The sequence below is a fragment of the Oncorhynchus mykiss genome, chromosome 11 (assembly GCF_013265735.2).
Source record: "Oncorhynchus mykiss isolate Arlee chromosome 11, USDA_OmykA_1.1, whole genome shotgun sequence".
Lineage (NCBI taxonomy): Eukaryota > Metazoa > Chordata > Actinopteri > Salmoniformes > Salmonidae > Oncorhynchus > Oncorhynchus mykiss.
Window position 1 is genome coordinate 77,103,567 of NC_048575.1, and position 22,230 is coordinate 77,125,796.

A 22,230-nucleotide genomic window follows, 5' to 3' on the forward strand; every position below is an offset into this window, starting at 1 on the left:
CCTCCTGTAGGTTTTTGCTCCAACCCTGTTCCTGGAGATCTACCCTCCTGTAGGTTTTCGCTCCAACCCTGTTCCTGGAGAGCTACCCTCCTGTTGGTTTTTGCTTCAACCCTGTTCCTGGACAGCTACCCTCCTGTAGGTTCTCTTTCTAACCCTGTTCCTGGAGAGCTACCCTCCTGTTGGTTTTCGCTCCAACCCTGTTCCTGGAGAGCTACCCTCCTGTTGGTTTTTGCTTCAACCCTGTTCCTGGACAGCTACCCTCCTGTAGGTTCTCTTTCTAACCCTGTTCCTGGAGAGCTACCCTCCTGTTGGTTTTCGCTCCAACCCTGTTCCTGGAGAGCTACCCTCCTGTTGGTTTTTGCTTCAACCCTGTTCCTGGACAGCTACCCTCCTGTAGGTTCTCTTTCTAACCCTGTTCCTGGAGAGCTACCCTCCTGTTGGTTTTCGCTCCAACCCTGTTCCTGGAGAGCTACCCTCCTGTTGGTTTTTGCTTCAACCCTGTTCCTGGACAGCTACCCTCCTGTAGGTTCTCTTTCTAACCCTGTTCCTGGAGAGCTACCCTCCTGTTGGTTTTCGCTCCAACCCTGTTCCTGGAGAGCTACCCTCCTGTAGGTTTTTGCTCCAACCCCAGTTATAACTAATCTGATTCAGTTTATTAATTCAAATAACATTTTATTTGTCACATGCGCCGAATACCGTGAAATGCTTACTTACAAGTCCTTAACTAACAATGCAGTTCAAGGAATAGAGTTAAAATAATATTTACTAAGTAAAGTAAATAAATAAAAAGTAACAATAAAGTAACAATAAAATAACAATAACGAGACTATATACAGGGGGTACCGGTACCGAGTCAATGTGTGGGGGTACAGGTTAGTCGAGGTAATTTGTACATGTACTGTAAGTGACTCTGTATAGATAATAAACAGTGAGTAGCAGCAGTGTAAAAACAAATGGGGGGGGGGAGCATGTCGATGTAAATAGTCTGGGTGGCCATTTGATTAACTGTTCAGCAGTCTTATGGCTTGGGGGTAGAAGCTGGTAAGGAGCCTTTTGGATCTAGACTTGGCGCTCCGGTACCGCTTGCCGTGCGGTAGCAGAGAGAACCGTCTTATGACTTGGGTGACTGGAGTCTTTGACAATTTTTTGTGCCTTTCTCTGACACCACCTAGTATATAGGTCCTGGATGGCAGGAAGCTTGGTCCCAGTAGCGTACTGGGCCGTACTCACTACCCTCTGTAGCGCCTTATGGTCAGATGCTGGGCAGATGCCGTACCAGGCAGGGATGAAATGCAACCGGTCAGGATGCTCTCGATGGTGCAGACGACTGTCTTGGTGTGCTTGGACCATGATAGTTTGTTGGTGATGTGGACACCAAGGAACATAAAACTCTCGACCCGCTCGACTACAGCCCCGTCAATGTGAATTGGGGTGTTCAGCCCTCATTTTCTCGTAGTCCACGATCAGCTCCTTTGTCTTGCTCACGTTGAGGGAGAGGTTGTTGTACTGACACCACACTGCCAGGTCTCTGACCTCCCTAAAGGCTGTCTCATCGTTTTCGGTTGATCAGGCCTACCACCATTGTGTCGTCAGTAAACTTAATGATGGTGTTGGAGTCGTGCTTGGCCATGCAGTTGTGGGTGAACAGGGCGTACAGGAGGGGACTATGCACCCACCCCTGAGGGGCCCCCGTGTTGAGGATCAGCCTGGCAGATGTGTTGTTGCCTACCCTTACCACCTGGGGGCAGCCCGTCAGAGTCCTTAGCTTAGTGATGAGCTTTGTGGGCACTATGGTGTTGTAGTCAATGAACAGCATTCTCACATAGGTGTTCCTTTTGTCAAGGTGAGAAAGGGCAGTGTGGAGGGCGATTGAGATTGCGTCATCTGTGGATTTCTTAGGGCGGTATGCGAATTGGAGTGGTTCTAGGGTTTCTGGGATGAGGGTGTTGATGTGAGCCATGAACAGCCTTTCAAAGCACTTCATGGCTACCGACGTGAGTGCTATGGGGTGGTAGTCATTTAAGCAGGTTAGCTTCATTTTCTTCGGCACAGGGACTATGGTGGTCTGCTTGAAACGTGGGTATTACAGACACGGTCAGGGAGAGTTTGAAAATGTCAGTGAAGACACTTGCCAGTTGGTCAGCGCATGCTCTGAGTACACGTCCTGGTACACGTCCCGCAGCCTTGAGAATGTTGACCTGTTTAAAGGACTTGCTCACATCGGCTACGGAGAGCGTGATCACATAGTCGTCCAGAACAGCTGGTGCTCTCATGCATGCTTCCGTGTTGCTTGCCTCGAAGCGAGCATAAAAGGCATTTCGCTCGTCTGGTAGGCTCACGTCACAGGGCAGCTCGCGTCTGGGTTTCCTTTTGTAGTCCGTAATAGTTTGCAAGCCCTGCCACATTCAACGAGCGTCAGAGCGGTGTAGTAAGATTCAATCTTAGTCCTGTATTGATGCTTTGCCTGTTTGATTGTTCATCTGAGGGCATAGCGGAATTTCTTATTAGCGTCCGGATTAATGTCCTGTTCCTTGAATGCGGCAGCTCTAGCCTTTAGATTGGTGCGGATGTTGTCTGTAATCCAAGGCTTCTGGTTGAGATATGTACGTACGGTCACTGTGGGGACGATTTTGTCGATGCACTTATTAATGAAGCCGGTGACTAAGGTGGTATACTCCTCAATGCCATTGGATGAATCCCGGAACATATTCCAGTCTGTGCTAGCAAAACAGTCTTGTAGTGTAGCATCCGCGTCATCTGACAACTTACATATTGAGCGAGTCACTGGTACTTCCTGCTTTCGTTTTTGCTTGTAAGCAGGAATCAGGAGGATAGAATTATGGTCAGATTTACAAAATGGAGGGCGAGGGAAAGCTTTCTATGCGTCTCTGTGTGTGGAGTAAAGGTGGTCTTGAGTTTTTTTTCTTCTTTGTTTGCACATGTGACATGATGGTGGAAATGAGGTAAAATGGATTTACGTTTGCCTGCATTAAAGTCCACGGTCTTCGTGCCAGCATCGGTTTGTGGTGGTAAATAGACGTCAACGAAGAATATAGATGAAAACTCCCTTGGTAAATAGTGTGGTCTACAGCTTATCATGGGATACTCTACCTCGGGCGATCTATACCTTGAGACTTCCTTGATATTAGACATCGCGCACCAGCTGTTATTGACTAATAGACACACACCCCCGCCCCTCTTCTTACCAGACGTAACTGTTCAGTCCTGCTGATGCACGGAAACCCAGCCAACTGTATATTATCCGTGTCGTCGTTCAGCCACGACTCAGTGAAATATAAGATATTACAGTTTTTAATTTCACGTTGGTAGTATAGTCTCGAACGGAGCTCATCCAGTTTATTCTCCAGTGATTGCACGTTGGCCAATAGAACGAATGATAGAGGCGCATTACCCACTCGTCGATGAATTCTCACAAAGCACCCCAATCTCTGCCCCCTGTATTTCCGTCTTTACTTCACGTGAATGACAGGGATTTGGGCCTGGTCTCGGAGAAGCAGTATATCCTTTTCGAGGTTAGTAATCGGTGTTCTGATATCCAGAAGCTCTTTTCGGTCATAAGAGATTGTTGCAGCAACATTATGTACAAAATAAGTTACAAACAATATGAAAAAACACACAAAAAAGCACAGTTGGTTATGTGCCCGTAAAATATCAGCCATCCCCACTGGCGCTATTATATCAACCAGCTAATTACTAAAATCAGGTGTGCTAGATTAGGGTTTGAGTAAAAACCTACAGGACGGTAGCTCTCTAGGAACAGGGTTGGGAAGCCCTTGTCTGGGGTATATTAGCCTAATATCAGTTGTCTGTAAAGGAGACCGTTGAGGTCCGTGTCCGAGGGCACTGTGTCCAGGAACATCTCTGGGGGGTCCCAGAGCGGGCGGACCGTCACCCCTCTGAATATCCTCCACCGGAAGAACTGTTACGGGGAGACTCTACTCCACATTGCAGCCATTCAAGGAGACACCCAGGGGGTCAGAGACATGCTGTCACAGGGGCTCAACGTCAACATGCCCGATAATGCAGGTAAGACATATAGCAGCCATTTATACTGAACAAAAATATAAATGCAACTTGCAACAATTTCAACAATTTTACTGTGTTACAGTTCATAAATAAATTAATTAGGCCCTAATCTATGGATTTCACGTGATTGGGCATGGGAGGGCATAGGCCCACCCACTTGGGAGCCAGGTCCAGCCAATCAGAATATGTTTTTCCCTTTCCCAAATCTTTGGAAGGAGTTGAAAGTCCGTGTTGCCCAGCAACACCCCCAAAATATCAGTGCTCTAGAGGAGATCTGCATGGAGGAATGGGCCAAAATACCAGCAACAGTGTGTGAAAACCTTGTGAAGACTTACAGAAAACGTTTGACCTCTGTCATTGCCAACAAAGGGTATACAACAAAGTATTGAGATAAACTTTTGTTATTGACCAAATACTTATTTTCCACCATAATTTGCAATAAATTCATTAAAAATCCTACAGTGTGATTTTCTGGATTTTATTTTCTCATTTTGTCTTGTCATAGTTGAAGTGTACCTATGATGAAAATTACAGGCCTCTCTCATCTTTTTAAGTGGGAGAACTTGCACAATTGGTGGCTGACTAAATACTTTTTTGCCCCACTGTACATATAGGGGCGGCAGGTAGCCTTGGACTAGTAACCGAAAGGTTGTAAGTTCGAATCCCTGAGCAGACATTCTGACAAGGTACAAATCTGTTGTTCTGCCCCTGAACAAGAATTTGTTCTTAGCTGACTTGCCTAGTTAAATAAAGGTTATATATAACTGTCCGAGGGGCTGGTTTCAGATAGTCCCGCAGGTGAAAAAGCCAGATGTGGAGCTCCTGGGCTGGTTTGTTACATGTGGTCTGCGGTTGTGAGGCCATTTGAATGTACTGCCAAATTCTCTAAAACGACAGGCAGCTTATGGTAGAGAAATTAACATTCAATTCTAAGGCAACAGCTCTGGTGGACATTCCTGCATTTGTGGAATTGTTTTGTGTGAAAAAACTGCACAGTTGCCTTTTATTGTCCCCAGCACAAGGTGCACCTGTGTAATGATCATGCTGTTTAATCAGCTTCTTGATATGCCACACCTGTCCGGATCATCTTGGCAAAGGAGAAATGCTAAGTAACAGGGATGTAAACACATTTCTGCGCAAAATATGAGAGAAATAATATTTTAATGAATGTGGAACATTTCTGGAATCTTGTATTTCTGCTCATGAAGCATGGGACCAACATTTTACATGTTGCGTTTATATTTTTGTTCATTATAGATACTCACACACAGCACTTCAATAATATTCCAACTAGTACAGTGATTTTACACTGCTAAGACTTAATAATATTGTACATTTATGGCGTGTTAACAGTTATGAAAATATATATATATATATTATTACTGCTTTGCTCCTAGAGTACACTTACAACAGGTCAACATTCTGCCAGTCCACCCATTATGCTAACATTGACTTAAATGGGCACTCCTTTTCTATTCAGTATTTCTCTATGTGTACAGTATTAGTGACTCATAATGGAAGGCTCAATCAACAAGTGACCAGGTTTTCCCACATGAGAAAATACTACAGTTTACTATAGAGTACTACAGTACTTCTACAGTACTTCTATAGGAAATGGTAGTATACTGTAGAATACTATACTACACAGTGTTGAATCCCTCATGTGTAGTACTTACTGTAGATTGTTGTAGAATACCATAGAATACTATAGTATTATCTGCAACACTAGTAAATAGTACAGTCATTTCAGCAGAAACACTGCAGTCCACCAAAACCCTACACTTTTTTAACTATAGTAAACACTAAACTATTTCATTTGCTTATACCCTGCCCATTCCCCTCCCCCATATTGCAATTTGTGCCACCCATAACTGGTAAACCTACATGCCAAGTATAGACCATATTGTGTTCCCTACAGGTTATAGAAAAGAGCAGAAGCTCTGAACTATCAGACATACCGACCTACCTACCATGACCCATTTGCTCTTCTGCCTGCCTGCCTGCCTGCCTGCCTGCCTGCCTGCCTGCCTGTTATGGAATATATTGTGTTTCCTACAGGTTATAGAAAAGAGCAGACGCTCTGAACTATCAGACCCCAGCCCTGCCTACCTACCTACACTACCGTTCAAAAGTTTGGGGTCACTTAGAAATGTCCTGGTTTTCTATGAAAACATACATGAAATGAGTTGCAAAATTAATAGGAAATATACTATTTAATGAAACTGCCAGTTGAGGACTTGTGAGGCATCTGTTTCTCAAACTAGACACTAATGTACTTGTCCTCTTGCTCAGTTGTGCACCGGGGCCTCCCACTCCTCTTTCTATTCTGGTTAGACAGTTTTGGCTGTTCTGTGAAGGGAGTAGTACACAGCTTTGTACGAGATCTTCAGTTTCTTGGCAATTTCTTGCAAGGAATAGCCTTCATTTCTCAGAACAAGAACAGACTGACGATTTTCAGAGGAAAATGCTTTGTTTCTGGTCATTTTGAGCCTGTAATCGAACCCACAAATGCTGATGCTCCAGATACTCAACTAGTCTAAAGAAGGCCAGTTTTATTGCTTCTTTAATCAGCATAACAGTTTTCAGCTGTGCTAACATAATTGCAAAAGGATTTGCTAATGTTCAATTAGCTTTTTAAAATTATAAACTTTGATTAGCTAACACAACGTGCCATTGGAACACAGGAGTGATGGTTTCTGATTAATGGGCTTCTGTGCGCCTATGTAGATATTCCATAAAAAAATCAGCTGTTTAGTGTACTACAGTCCTCAAAAACACTACAGTAAATACTACAGTCCTCAAAAACACTACATTAAATACTACAGGATACATCAATCCGAAAAAAACAAGATGAATTACTATAGTGTGTACTACAGTTTTGTATACTACAGTAGTATATACTACAGTATTGTAAGGTACTGGGTGTCGTGAGTGTGACGTCAGGCGCAGGAAAACAGAGAGTTCAATATCGTGCTCTTTTAATGTACACACAGTGAACCACGGCCACCCCACTAAACACTGGGTGCTCAAAACAAAATGCCCCAGACACGGGGAACGAAAACAGTCCAGCACTATGCACAGACATAAACCAACACGTTCGTCTGTATCAAACACCAGGGTTACAATAATCAATAAAGCCCAACTAATTACAACAAACTCAAAACAGGTGTAATCAATAAACACATAAGGAGGGGGAGAAAATAATCAGTGGCAGCTAGTAGGACGACGACCGCCGAGCGCCACCCGAACGGGAAGGGGAGCCACCTTCGATCGGAGTTGTGACAAGTATACTATGGAAAATACTACAGTATTCACTGTAATGTTCTTGCGGAATACTAAAGTAAAGTCTGCAAAAACACTACAGGGAATACTATAGTATTTATACCATAGTATACTATAGTATTTAAAATAAAACATTTGTCTGTTTTCTCATGCAGGTTGGACTCCTCTTCACGAGGCAGTGTCCCACGGTCACTATGAGATCAGTAAGCACCTGATCCAGGCAGGAGCTTTGGTCAACTGTACTGGAGAAAATGGAACCACACCTCTACTTGATGCTGTAGTGCAGGGACACCTGCAGGTACATGTATGTCTGTGTGTGTGTCACTATAAACCACGTCCACCTACATCCAAATAAAGGACAGAATCACTAATGGCCTTTAGCACCCAGACTAGTTTCAGTGTGTATGCATGTTTGTGTGAAAGAGAAAGACTGAGCAATTGTGTGCGTGTGTGAGAGAATTTGTGTTTGTGTGCTCTAGAGCTGGCCAATACCGACAAAAATCCATATCGCAATAAATTGACTGAATTATTATTATTATTATCACGATAAAATTAATTAACGATAAGATTCATAAAACTACTATTACTGCTTTGAATGTTGTACCTATCAATTGTCCTATTAACAATCACCTATATTAGCAAACTTATTTCATTTCAAACTTCAGATTTCTCTATTAGGACCCTAGTCATAGGTTGCACCTCCGGCACTCGGTCTCGTCATGTCATTGTTATGAACGTTCTCAAGCCTCCCTCTACCAGCCGCACAATAGTGATGCCCTGAAGTCGTGATAAGCCCAGTCATTCTGGACGGAGGCTAACGATTGTTTAGTATAAATTACTCTAATAGTGCTTGTCAATACTATGACATTACTAACATAGTCAAATATTTAGTAGGAAACAACTTTGCCAGCAGATCACCGACCATTTCGAATCCCACCGTACCTTCTCCACTAATAAAATTTACAGCCCATCTGTAAATAGCACACCCAACTACCTCATCCCCATATTGTTATTTATCCTCTTGCTCTTTTGCACCCCAGTATCCCTACTTGCACACTACTCTATCACTCCAGTGTTAATGCTAAATTGTAATTATTTTGCCTCTATGGCCTATTTATTGCCTTTACCTCCCTCCTCTTCTACATTTGCACACACTGTAAATATACTTTTCTATTGTGTTATTGACTGTATGTTTGTTTATTCCATGTGTAACTCTGTGTTGTTGTTTGTTTATTCCATGTGTAACTCTGTGTTGTTGTTTGTGTCGCACTGCTTTGCATTTATCTTGGCCAGGTCGCAGTTGTAAATGAGAACTTGTTCTCAACTGGCCTACCTGGTTAAATAAAAAAATAAAATATTATCATGTCGTCAAATTTACTTTAGACAGATGCCAATGTTGTCATTAGCTAGCTAAGTTAGTCAAATAAAATGCTAGCAATACCAGCTTTAGTTAGATAAAATCTGTTGTACTCCCCTCAACCTTAGCTAACTAGCTAACGTTACGAAACATGCAACCCATGAATTGGTTATTTATTGTAATGAACGATATCAGCAAAATGTTCACGATAAGTGGTCAGTTTGGTCGGTGTCAAAAAAAATGTGGTTTATCGGCCCAGCTCTGTGTTTGCACGTGTGAGTGTTACCTCTGTAAATGCTTACTAGGTCAGCTAGGTCAGCTGTGGTTTGCTTTGTGTGTCCCAGATAGCAGAGTTGCTGTTGAAGCACGGGGCAGACCCTCTACTGAAGACAAACAACGGACAGACAGCCTTTAGCAACACCACAGAACCCTCTCTGATTAAACTCTTGGAGAAAAACATCCCCAAGAACAAGAGAAAGGCACTAGCAGGTCTGGACCTGTCCATAAACAAAGACATGTTATTCTGTTGTTTCTTTGGTTTAGGTTTCTACCAAATGTTTTGCTGTTGTCTATATTATTTCATGATAAAGTTATATTGTTCTAGGCTTGGGTGAGTTTCCTAAAAGCTTTGTAACACTGTCATTTTTGGTCCAGTGACAAGGTGATCTTAGTCCTACAAAGCTTCCAGGAAACTCTCACCTGTCTCGTTCTGTTCTGTTTATCCTAGCACCAACAAAACGACCTGCAGACGCGTCCCAACTCAGCCCGTCCCAAAGTGGAACAGGGAGAAAGCTCAGGAGGTTACCAGTTCAGGCAGATCAGACCAGCACTGACCAGGAGAGATACCAGCAGAGACGCACAACAACCAGGTCTGAAACCAGCAACACTGACCAGCAGAGACGCACAACAACCAGGTCTGAAACCTGCAACACTGACCAACAGAGACGCACAACAACCAGGTCTGAAACCTGCAACACTGAACAGCAGAGAGACACAACAACCAGGTCTGAAACCAGCAACACTGACCAGCAGAGACGCACAACAACCAGGTCTGAAACCTGCAACACTGACCAACAGAGACGCACAACAACCAGGTCTGAAACCAGCAACACTGACCAGCAGAGACGGACAACAACCAGGTCTGAAACCAGCAACACTGACCAGCAGAGACGCACAACAACCAGGTCTGAAACCATCAACACTGACCAGCAGAGACGCACAACAACCAGATCTGAAACCAGCAACACTAACCAGCAGAGACGCACAACAACCGGGTCTGAAACCAGCAACACTGACCAGCAGAGACGCACAACAACCAGGTCTGAAACCAGCAACACTGACCAGCAGAGACGCACAACAACCAGGTCTGAAACCAGCAACACTGACCAGCAGAGACGCCCACCAACCAGGTCTGAAACCTGCAACACTGAACAGCAGAGAGACACAACAACCAGGTCTGAAACCAGCAACACTGACCAGCAGAGACGGACAACAACCAGGTCTGAAACCAGCAACACTGACCAGCAGAGACGCACAACAACCAGGTCTGAAACCAGAAACACTGACCAGCAGAGAGACACAACAACCAGGGCTGAAGCCAGCAACACTGAACAGCAGAGACGGACAACAACCAGGTCTGAAACCAGCAACACTGAACAGCAGAGAGACACAACAACCAGGTCTGGAACCAGCAACACTGACCAGCAGAGAGACACAACAACCAGGTCTGAAACCAGCAACACTGACCAGCAGAGACGGACAACAACCAGGTCTGAAACCAGCAACACTGACCAGCAGAGACGGACAACAACCAGGTCTGAAACCAGCAACACTGACCAGCAGAGAGACACAACAACCAGGTCTGAAACCAGCAACACTGACCAGCAGAGACGGACAACAACCAGGTCTGAAACCAGCAACACTGACCAGCAGAGACGCACAACAACCAGGTCTGAAACCAGCAACACTGACCAGCAGAGAGACACAACAACCTCTACTAAAGGTATTTGAACCAGGTGTCTGCGTGTCTCTGTGAAAACTGTCATGTCTATGTATGGCTATAGTAGTGATGTAGGGCTGTAGTGCTGTAGGGCTATAGTGATGTAGGGCTGTAGTGTTGTTGGGCTGTAGTTCTGCTGTAGTGATGTAGGGCTGTAGGTTGGGCTGTAGTGATGTAGGGCTGTAGGTTGGGCTGTAGTGATGTAGGGCTGTAGGTTGGGCTGTAGTGATGTAGGGCTGTAGTTCTGCTGTAGTGATGTAGGGCTGTAGTGCTGCTGTTGGGCTGTAGTGCTGCTGTAGGGCTGTGGTGCTGCTGTAGGGCTGTAGTGATATAGGGCTGTAGTGATGTAGAGCTTTAGTGATGTAGGGCTGTAGTGCCGCTGTAGTGATGCTGTAGTGCTGCTGTAGGGCTGTAGTGCTGCTGTAGGGCTGTAGTGCTGCTGTAGAGCTGTAGTTCTGCTGTAGTGATGTAGGGCTGTAGTGATGTAGGGCTGTAGTTCTGCTGTAGTGATGTAGGGCTGTAGTGATGTAGAGCTGTAGGGCTGCTGTAGTGATGTAGGGCTGTAGTGCTGCTGTAGGGCTGTAGTGCTGCTGTAGTGATGTAGGGCTGTAGTGTTGTTGGGCTGTAGTGATGTAGGGCTGTAGTGATGTAGGGCTGTAGTGCTGCTGTAGGGCTGTGGTGCTGTTGTAGGGCTGTAGTTCTGCTGTAGTGATGTAGAGCTGTAGTGATGTAGGGCTGTAGTGATGTAGGGCTGTAGTGCTGATGTAGGGCTGTAGTGATGTAGAGCTGTAGTGCCGCTGTAGTGCTGCTGTAGGGCTGTAGTTCTGCTGTGGTGATGTAGGGCTGTAGTGCTGCTGTAGGGCTGTAGTGCTGCTGGAGGGCTGTAGTTCTGCCGTAGTGATGTAGAGCTGTAGTGATGTAGGGCTGTAGTGATGTAGGGCTGTAGTGCTGATGTAGGGCTGCTGTAGTGCTGCTGTAGGGCTGTAGTGCTGCTGTAGGGCTGTAGTGCTGCAGTAGAGCTGTAGTGCTGCTGTAGGGCTGTAGTGCTGCTGTAGGGCTGTAGTGCTGCTGTAGGGCTGTAGTGCTGCTGTAGTGATGTAGTGCTGCTGTAGTGATGTAGGGCTGTAGTGATGTAGGGCTGTAGTGATGTAGGGCTGTAGTGCTGCTGTAGTGATGTAGTGCTGCTGTAGTGATGTAGGGCTGTAGTGATGTAGGGCTGTAGTGATGTAGGGCTGTAGTGCTGCTGTAGTGATGTAGGGCTGTAGTGATGTAGGGCTGTAGTGCTGCTGTAGTGATGTAGGGCTGTAGTGATGTAGGGCTGTAGTGCTGCTGTAGTGATGTAGGGCTGTAGTGATGTAGGGCTGTAGTTCTGCTGTAGTGATGTAGGGCTGTAGTGCTGCTGTAGTGATGTAGTGCTGCTGTAGTGATGTTGGGCTGTAGCTGTAGGGCTGTAGTGCTGCTGTAGTGATGTAGTGCTGCTGTAGTGATGTAGGGCTGTAGTGATGTAGGGCTGTAGTGATGTAGGGCTGTAGTGCTGCTGTAGTGATGTAGTGCTGCTGTAGTGATGTAGGGCTGTAGTGATGTAGGGCTGTAGTGATGTAGGGCTGTAGTGCTGCTGTAGTGATGTAGGGCTGTAGTGATGTAGGGCTGTAGTGCTGCTGTAGTGATGTAGGGCTGTAGTGATGTAGTGCTGCTGTAGTGATGTAGGGCTGTAGTGATGTAGGGCTGTAGTTATAATGTAGTGATGTAGGGCTGTAGTGCTGCTGTAGTGATGTAGTGCTGCTGTAGTGATGTTGGGCTGTAGTGATGTAGGGCTGTAGTTCTGCTGTAGTGATGTAGGGCTGTAGTTCTGATGTAGGGCTGTAGTTCTGCTGTAGTGATGTAGGGCTGTAGTGCTGCTGTAGTGCTGCTGTTGTGCTGCTGTAGTGATGTAGGGCTGTAGTGCTGCTGTAGTGCTGCTGTTGTGCTGCTGTAGTGATGTAGGGCTGTAGTGCTGCTGTAGTGCTGTAGTGCTGCTGTAGTGATGTAGGGCTGTAGTTCTGCTGTAGTGATGTAGGGCTGTAGTGCTGCTGTAGGGCTGTAGCAGTGTTGTAAAGTACTTTAGTGAAAATACTTTTAAGTAATACTTATTGTTTTTTGGGGTATCTGTACTTTAATTTACTATTTATATTTTCGACAACTTTTACTCCACTACATTCCTAAAGAAAATGTATTTTTACTCCTTACGTTTTCTCTGACACCCAAAAGTACTGGTTACATTTTCAATGTTAAGCAGGAATGGAAAAAGGTCCAATTCACAAGAGAATATCCCTGGTCATCCCTTCTGCCTCTGATCTGATGGACTCACTAAACACAAATGCTTTGTTTGTAAATTATGTCTGAGTGTTGAGCTGTGACCCTGACTATCCGTAAATTAAAAGAAATCAAGAAAATTGTGTCGTCTGGTTTGCTTAATATAAGACATTTTAAATGATTTATACTTTTACTTTTGATACTTAAGTACATTTAAAACCAACTAGACTTTTACTCAAGTAGGATTTTACTGGGTAGCTTTTACTTTTACTTCAGTAACTTTCTATGAAGGTATCTTTACTTTTACTCAAGTATGACAGTTGGGTACGTTTTCCACCACTGGGCTGTAGTGATGTTGGGCTGTAGTGATGTAGGGCTGTAGGTTGGGCTGTAGCGATGTAGGGCTGTAGGTTGGGCTGTAGTGATGTAGGGCTGTAGGTTGGGATGTAGTGATGTAGGGCTGTAGTGATGTTGGGCTGTAGTGATGTTGGGCTGTAGTGATGTTGGGCTGTAGTGATGTAGAGCTGTAGTGATGTAGGGCTGTAGTGATGTAGGGCTGTAGTGATGTAGGGTTGTAGTGATGTAGGGCTGTAGGTTGGGATGTAGTGATGTAGGGCTTTAGTGATGTTGGGCTGTAGGTTGGGCTGTAGCGATGTAGGGCTTTAGTGATGTTGGGCTTTAGTGATGTAGAGCTGTAGTGATGTAGGGCTGTAGTGATGTAGGGCTGTAGTGATGTAGGGCTGTAGGTTGGGCTGTAGTGATGTAGGGCTTTAGTGATGTTGGGCTGTAGGTTGGGCTGTAGGTTGGGCTGTAGCGATGTAGGGCTTTAATGATGTTGGGCTGTAGTGATGTAGGGCTGTAGGTTGGGATGTAGTGATGTAGGGCTGTAGGTTGGGCTGTAGTGATGTAGGGCTGTAGGTTGGACTGTAGTGATGTAGGGCTGTAGGTTGGGCTGTAGTGATGTAGGGCTGTAGTGATGTAGGGCTGTAGGTTGGGCTGTAGTGATGTAGGGCCCTTTCTATCACCTCCTGTCTCTGTCCAATACATAGGGCTTTAGTGATGTTGGGCTGTAGGTTGGGCTGTAGGTTGGGCTGTAGCGATGTAGGGCTTTAATGATGTTGGGCTGTAGTGATGTAGAGCTGTAGGTTGGGCTGTAGTGATGTAGGGCTGTAGGTTGGGCTGTAGTGATGTAGAGCTGTTGGTTGGGCTGTAGTGATGTAGGGCTGTAGGTTGGGCTGTAGTGATGTATGGCTGTAGTGATGTAGGGCCCTTTCTATCACCTCCTGTCTCTGTCTCTGTCCAATACATATGAAGACTGGTTCTCATATCCCCCTGCAGTACAGTCATGTATTCTTCCCTGTACTAGTCCCCATCATAGAACTAGCATTACTAGAACGGACATTCTTACCATTCTCCATTGAGTGTACCCACCAGTCAAATCACTATTGGTCAGGCCTCCCGAGAGGCGCAGTGGTCTAAGGCACTAAAGATCTAGTAGCTGTGCCACTAGAGATCCTGGCCAGCTCTGTCGCAGCCCGGCCGCAACCGGGAGATCCATGTTTGCGGCGCACAATTGACCCAGCACCGTCCGGGTTAGGGTTTGGCCGGCAGGGATGTCCTTGTCCCATCACGCTCTAGCGACCCCTGTGGCGGGCCGGGCGCAGTGCACGCTGACACAGTTGCCAGGGGTAGGGTGTTTCCTCCGACACATTGGTGTGGCTGGCTTCTGGGTTAAGCAGGCATTGTTTCAAGAAGCAGTGCGGCTTGGTTGGGTTGTGTTTCAGAGGGCTCTCGACCTTCACCTCTCCCAAATCCGTACTGGAGTTGCAGTGATGAGACAAGACTGTAACTACCAATTGGATACCATGAAATTGGGGATTATTTTTTTTTTTTTTAATGAAAAAATAAGCATGAAAAAAATCCATATTGGTCAGGGCTTTGTTGTTTCTAGTGATTCGATTTCTATGGTCCCCATACAGACCTGGCCACCAGAAGAACCTTTACTCCTCCTCCTCGCCCTCAACCAATCCCAGAGGTCCTGAGGAGAAGGAGTCCGCTCTATGTCCCCAACCCTGATCCAGAGGTACAAGGAGAGGACAGTGTTGCTATTAGTGACAGCGAGAGTGACGAGACCGTTGACTACACGGGAGAGGTTTTTAACTTCTCGTCGGACGAAACAGAAGACTGGACTCATGAAACCACGCTGGAGTTCTATAGAGAGGGAGCTGTGAGGAGCAGGGAGGACTCTGGTTGAGCTGGATTATAGCTTGTTGTTGTGTTTCGTCTATGACATCACATTTGTTGTTGTGTTTCGTCTATGACATCACATTTGTTGTTGTGTTTTGTCTATGACATCACATTTGTTGTTGTGTTTTGTCTATGACATCACATTTGTTGTTGTGTTTTGTCTGTGACATCACATTTGTTGTTGTGTTTTGTCTATGACATCACATTTGTTGTTGTGTTTTGTCTATGACATCACATTTGTTGTTGTGTTTTGTCTTTGACATCACATTTGTTGTTGTGTTTTGTCTATGACATCACATTTGTTGTTGTGTTTTGTCTGTGACATCACATTTGTTGTTGTGTTTCATCTATGATATAACATTTGTTGTTGTGTTTCTAGGACATCACATTTGTTGTTGTGTTTTGTCTTGGTCATCACATTTGTTGTTGTGTTTTGTCTATGACATCACATTTGTTGTTGTGTTTTGTCTATGACATCACATTTGTTGTCGTGTTTAGTCTATGACATCACATTTGTTGTTGTGTTTCGTCTATTGTCCCAGTTGAAACTGTAGTAAAAACCTTTCTCAGTCTTATGAATGTTGATCATATTGGATTCAAAGGTTTTTAAAATTAATTCAGTTTTATCATGTGTTTAGTTTTGAAAGATTATGTGCATGTTTGTTGAATATATTTTTCCAAGTAAATTTTTCACAAGTGTTAATATGTTTGTACCATTGGGATAATATATTGTATGATATGTATTATTTTTTTGTAGAGTAGCTACAGTAGTAGCTGGTACAATTAAATCATTCGTTGTAAAAGTGTAACAAAGTATCTTATTTATTTGTAATCTCACGTTCAACGTTTCTCCTTCTATTGTATCATAATACTTGTTAATGTTAAGAGAAATTATCCTGAAATTATAAAGTGCTTTTTTGCTATTAAAGTTGACATGTTGCTTCGTCAAATGTTGGCTATTTTCTGCAGTTAAACACAACACTTGACACCTACAATGCTTAACCTTTTTCCCCACTCCTGAACGGCAGTGATAAATTGATTGTTGTGTTATTATTAAGGTGTTCTGCACCATTTGAGATGCCCGTCCCGTAGGGTTATTTTGGTTCTACCAAACCATCTATTTTGTATTTTTTTTTTTAATTAGGTGTTTTGTGCTCAGTTGCAGGGGTCTTGGGAGAGAAAGAGGAGCCTCGTGGCGATGGCTCTACTGGTCCAAACCGTCCACTACCTTCTGTCCAGGATGGGATGCGGTCTACAGCACCAGCTATGAAGAGGAACCTGGAGGACCAGGCAGGGGAAGAAGACTCGAGGCCTAATCACGCCATTTTATCAGACACATCCACACCTAGAAAAGTCATTAAACGCATCACCACCAAACGGAAGGATATCTTTGATTTGCTCCTGCAGAGCAACCCTTTCGACCTGGACAGTGTTCTATTGGCGGCCCAGACAGGAAATGGTCAGGCGACAACAGGAAGTGCAGGTTTCCTGCTGGAGACAGCAGATTTCAAAGGAAAAGAGGAAGGAAAGGAATGGAACACAGAAAAGCAGGAAATTACACAATCCTCAGAGGAGATCACTCTAGATGGGAATCTCTCCCAGCATACCGACCACTGCCAGAGCCAGAGAGAGGAGATCACTCTAGATGGGAATATCTCCCAGCATACCGACCACTGCCAGAGCCAGAGAGAGGAGATCACTCTAGATGGGAATCTCTCCCAGCATACCGACCACTGCCGGAGCCAGAGAGAGGAGATCACTCTAGATGGGAATCTCTCCCAGCATACCGACCACTGCCAGAGCCAGAGAGAGGAGATCACTCTAGATGGGAATCTCTCCCAGCATACCGACCACTGCCAGAGCCAGAGAGAGGAGATCACTCTAGATGGGAATCTCTCCCAGCATACTGACCACTGCCAGAGCCAGAGAGAGGAGATCACTCTAGATGGGAATCTCTCCCAGCATACCGACCACTGCCAGAGCCAGAGAGAGGAGATCACTCTAGATGGGAATCTCTCCCAGCATACCGACCACTGCCAGAGAGAGGAGATCACTCTAGATGGGAATCTCTCCCAGCATACTGACCACTGCCAGAGAGAGGAGCTCACTCTAGATGGGAATCTCTCCCAGCATACTGACCACTGCCAGAGCCAGAGAGAGGAGATCACTCTAGATGGGAATCTCTCCCAGCATACCGACCACTGCCAGAGAGAGGAGCGCACTCTAGATGGGAATCTCTCCCAGCATACTGACCACTGCCAGAGCCAGAGAGAGGAGATAACTCTAGATGGGAATCTCTCCCAGCATACTGACCACTGCCAGAGAGAGGAGATCACTCTAGATGGGAATCTCTCCCAGCATACTGACCACTGCCAGAGCCAGAGAGAGGAGATAACTCTAGATGGGAATCTCTCCCAGCATACTGACCACTGCCAGAGAGAGGAGATCACTCTAGATGGGAATCTCTCCCAGCATACTGACCACTGCCAGAGCCAGAGAGAGGAGATCACTCTAGATGGGAATCTCTCCCAGCATACTGACCACTGCCAGAGAGAGGAGATAACTCTAGATGGGAATCTCTCCCAGCATACCGACAACTGCCAGAGCCAGAGAGAGGAGATCACTCTAGATGGGAATCTCTCCCAGCATACTGACCACTGCCAGAGCCAGAGAGAGGAGCTAACTAAAGATGGGAATCTCTCCCAGCATACTGACCACTGCCAGAGCCAGAGAGAGGAGATCACTCTAGATAGGAATCTCTCCCAGCATACTGACCACTGCCAGAGAGAGGAGATCACTCTAGATGGGAATCTCTCCCAGCATACCGACCACTGCCAGAGCCAGAGAGAGGAGATCACTCTAGATACGAATCTCTCCCAGCATACTGACCACTGCCAGAGCCAGAGAGAGGAGATCACTCTAGATATGAATCTCTCCCAGCATACTGACCACTGCCAGAGCCAGAGAGAGGAGATAACTCTAACTCAAGAGGGGCATCTTTCCCAGCATACTGACCACACAGACGAAGCAGGGTTCAATCTAGGTGAATATTTCAATTTTAACCCAACAACGAGTGCTGACAGATACCAACACAATAACACTATCTGGGCAGAGGAAACCAGTCAAAACCCTGACCAGAATACATGTCCTGAAGCCTTAGTGCCGCTAGCTGGATTGGATGCCACAAGAAACAGCATCTCCACCGATAAGTCAAAGGTCACCCTCACCCACCGACCTGCTAGACCAGAGACTGACCCTGTGGACAAGACCAGATCTGCGGTAGAGGTTGACCTGAGCCAAATAGACCAGGATGACACCTGCTGTACCCTCATAGACAACGTCTCACTTGTTGAACACCTGTCCCTGTCCAAAGCACCTGTCCCTTTGGAAACCACTGACGTTGTGAATGCCTGTGTGGCTGGGACATCATCTCCATATGTTGATGACAAGTGTAAGCTAGACAATGGTCTCCTGTCCAATGAAGACTTGGAGGAGCAGTGTAGCGTGTCTCTTCTTCCGCCTCATTCAGACGCTACAGCAACAACACACCTGGATGTCACGAGACAAGCTTCCATTGTTGACGAGAAGCAGACACAACCAGTAGAGGCACCATCAGCGATGGAGGATGATAATGATGAATATCTTGGCTCTTGCAACACTAGCTCACCATCCCTCCTAGTGGCTGAGGAGCTCCACGGCCCTGTGGGGATATCAGAATGTACAGAGACCAATATCGATACACTGTTTATGCAGAGAGCAAGTCAAATCCCCAAAGCTTCTTCCATTGGATCAGATGTCGGTTTAAAAGCCAACCTGCTAAAATGCACTGGTCTCGATCTCCAGCTGATTGGAGACAGACTGAACAGAGAGACCACGGCTGCTGTGACTGGAAGAGATGGTGAGAGATGTCATATTGATGGTGGACAACGGGAGGGAGGCTCTGTAACACACAGAGTGTCTAGAGACCCGGATGCTTCTACTGACAAGACTTTGTCTTCCGACAATAAAGACAATGGCGCTGACTCTGACATCACCGTGGTCTCTGAGCTGGACCAAGCAGAGACAAAGAACAATGATCTGGAACAAGTTGAAAAGGAGGAGGTGGCGAAAGCTCATGTTCAACTTGATTCAGAAGCGACAATTGGTTCCGTCCAAGATCAGGTGAGAGGAGTAGAAAACCAAACCCCCGGGACTGAAGTTGAGACTTTAGATACATTAATAGATTACTCTGAGGCGTGTGAGATGAATGGTAATGGATATACCACTACTGTAATGGAGGACTCCACTAGCCTGTTACCCGCTTTAGATGACTGCCAAGCTAAAGACGGTGTGAAGGAAGATGAACCAGAGATGAACACTATGCAAAGTGATACGGGCCGCGCCAAACACCACAACAGCTGTAGTCAACACAAGAGGAAAGCCAAGAGCAGTAGAGCCAGACCTGGCAAGAGGCAGGCCAAGCTGTTGTTGAAGCCAAAGCCAAACCCTTGGGCATCGCAAAACAGAAGTACTAGTTACACAACAGGTGGTGCTGATACCTCGTCTAGTTCAGGTATTGGAATATTGTATTAATGAATAGATTCACTTTTTCAACATTGTTCATTTGATTCATAAATACAGTCAGGTCCATAAATATTTTCACATTGAAGAAGTTATTATTATTTTGGCTCTGTATGCCACCACAATGGATTTGACTATCAAGATGAGATTAAAGTTAATTCTGAGGATATTTACATCCAAATCAGGTGAACGGTGTAGGAATTACAGCACTTTTGTATGTGGTCACCACAATATTAGGGGCTCAAAAAGTAATTGGACAAACTAACATGAACATAAATTAAATTGTTTTAATACTTAGTTGCAAATCCTTTGCCGTCAATGACTGGCGGAAGACTGGAACCCATAGACATCACCAGATGCTGGGTTTCTTCCCTGGTGATGCTCTGCCAAGCCTTTACTGCAGCTGTCTTCAGTTCCTGCTTGTTCTTGGGGCGTTTTGCCTTCAGCAAGTGAAATGCATGCTCAATTAGATTCAGGTCAAGTAATTGACTTGGCCATTGCAGAACATTTCAATTCTTTGTCTTAAAGTATTGGGTTGCTTTCGCAGTATGCTTCGGGTCATTGTCCATCTGCACTGTGAAGCGCCGTCCAATGAGTTTTGAAGCATTTGGCTGAATCTGTAGCAGATAATATAGCCCTAAACACTTCAGAATGAATCCTGCTGCTTTTGTCAGCAGTCACATCATCAATAAATACAAGGGAACCAGTTCCATTGGCAGCCATACATGCCCACCCCATATAACACTACCTCCACCATGCTTCACAGATGAGGTGGTATGCTCTGATGATGAGCAGTACCTTCCCTTCTCCATACTCTTCTCTTCCCATCATCCTAGTACAAGTTGATCTTTGTCTCGTCTGTCGATAGGATGTTGTTTGACAAACTCTAATCTCTAATCTTCCTGTTTTTAAGACTTACCAGTGGTTTACATCTTGTGGTAAACACTCTGTATTTACTCTGGTCTTCTCTTGAATGTTGACTTTGACACAGATACGCCTACCTTCTGGATGGTGTTCCTGATCTGGCCAACTGAAGGGGTTTTTCTTCACCGGGGAAGAACAGTTGTTTTCCGTGGTCTTCCCGGGCCTTTTTGTGTTCCTGAGCTCACCAGTACGTTCTTTCTTTTTAAGAATGTACCAAATAGTTGATTTGGGACTCCCAAGTGGCGCAGCGGTCTAAGGCACTGCATCTCAGTGCTAGAAGCGTCACTACAGACCCTGGTTTTATTCCAGGCTGTATCGCAACCGGCAGTGATTGGTGACTCCCATAGGGCGGCGTACAATTGGCTCAGCCTCGTCCGGGTTAGGGTAGATAGATAAAGGTTAAATAAATAAAATACTTTTGGCCACACCTAGTGGTTTTGCTATCTCTCTGATGGGTTTGTTTTGATTGTTCAGTCTAATGATGGCTTGCTTCACTGGCAGTGACAGCTCTTCGGCCTTCATATTGAGGGTTAAACAGCAACAGAATCCAAATGCAAATGTCACACTTGAAATCAACTCTAGAACTTTTTATCTGATTACTTGTAAAATTAACTAATGAGGGAATAACACACCTGGCCATGGAACAGCTGAGCAGCTGTTGGTCCCTTAAAAGGGGGGGGGTCCACAAGTAAAAAATGCTGTAATTCCTACACCGTTCGCCTGATTTGGATGTAAAATACCCTCAAATTAAAGCTGGAAGTCTGCTGAAAGTTTGCGTACAGAGACAAAATGATAATAACTTGGTCAATATCCAAATGTGTATGGCAAACCGATAGTAAAATAAAAAATATTGTATCAAATAGAACATCTTACATAATTCTGTGTCTGTGACTTTCCCATTGTTGTCACCTTGATCAATCATATTTTATTTATATTTCATACATATTTTATTTATATGTTCATCTTTCTATCAATGTTTTATCAGTAGGTCCCATGCCTGGCACAAAGATTCCCTTGAGGAATCTACACAGGAGAAACAGTATGGGAGAGAGCCACCTTCACCTGGCATGCAAGAAAGGAGACCTGGCTCTAGTGAGAGGCCTTCTGGAAGCAGGCCTAAATGTCAATCAGATAGATCACGCAGGTTTGTAACGGACCAGACTCTATACTGCCCTACCAAGCACAAAGGCAGTAACTGCTCATAGTGTGGAACTGATAAATATGGCTTTTATTTACCTTGGTTTCACAGTAACTACTATGCAGTTACTGCTAACATGACCCCCCCATTTTCTCCAAAACACAATACAGTAGAGGCGAGATACTTGTCCACGTGATTAAGCATGTATTTAATGTAGCAAAAAAATGACATTAACTAATTTTTGACCAAATGAGCAGTTACTGCCTTTTTGCTTGGTAGGGCAGTATAGACTATTTCATTTTTATTCACCTTTATTTTTAGCAGGGTGTCATTGGAACCAAGTCTTATTTTTTTTCTTCTTAAAATGAGCCCTGCACAATACAA

General features: G+C 45.1%; 1 protein-coding gene across 1 annotated transcript in view; it reads left to right on the forward strand.

Annotated features, from left to right (window-relative positions):
* The window catches only part of LOC110535120, a 42,473-nt gene extending 20,613 nt beyond the window's left edge, over positions 1-21,860 (forward strand). Inside the window, exons 13-18 of the mRNA XM_036936346.1 lie at positions 3,836-4,047; positions 7,485-7,627; positions 9,031-9,175; positions 9,414-10,688; positions 16,384-19,776; positions 21,694-21,860. Of these exons, the coding sequence (XP_036792241.1) occupies positions 3,836-4,047; positions 7,485-7,627; positions 9,031-9,175; positions 9,414-10,688; positions 16,384-19,776; positions 21,694-21,860 (5,335 nt within the window). The remainder of the gene's footprint in view (positions 1-3,835; positions 4,048-7,484; positions 7,628-9,030; positions 9,176-9,413; positions 10,689-16,383; positions 19,777-21,693) is intronic.
* The last annotated feature ends 370 nt before the right edge of the window (positions 21,861-22,230 follow it).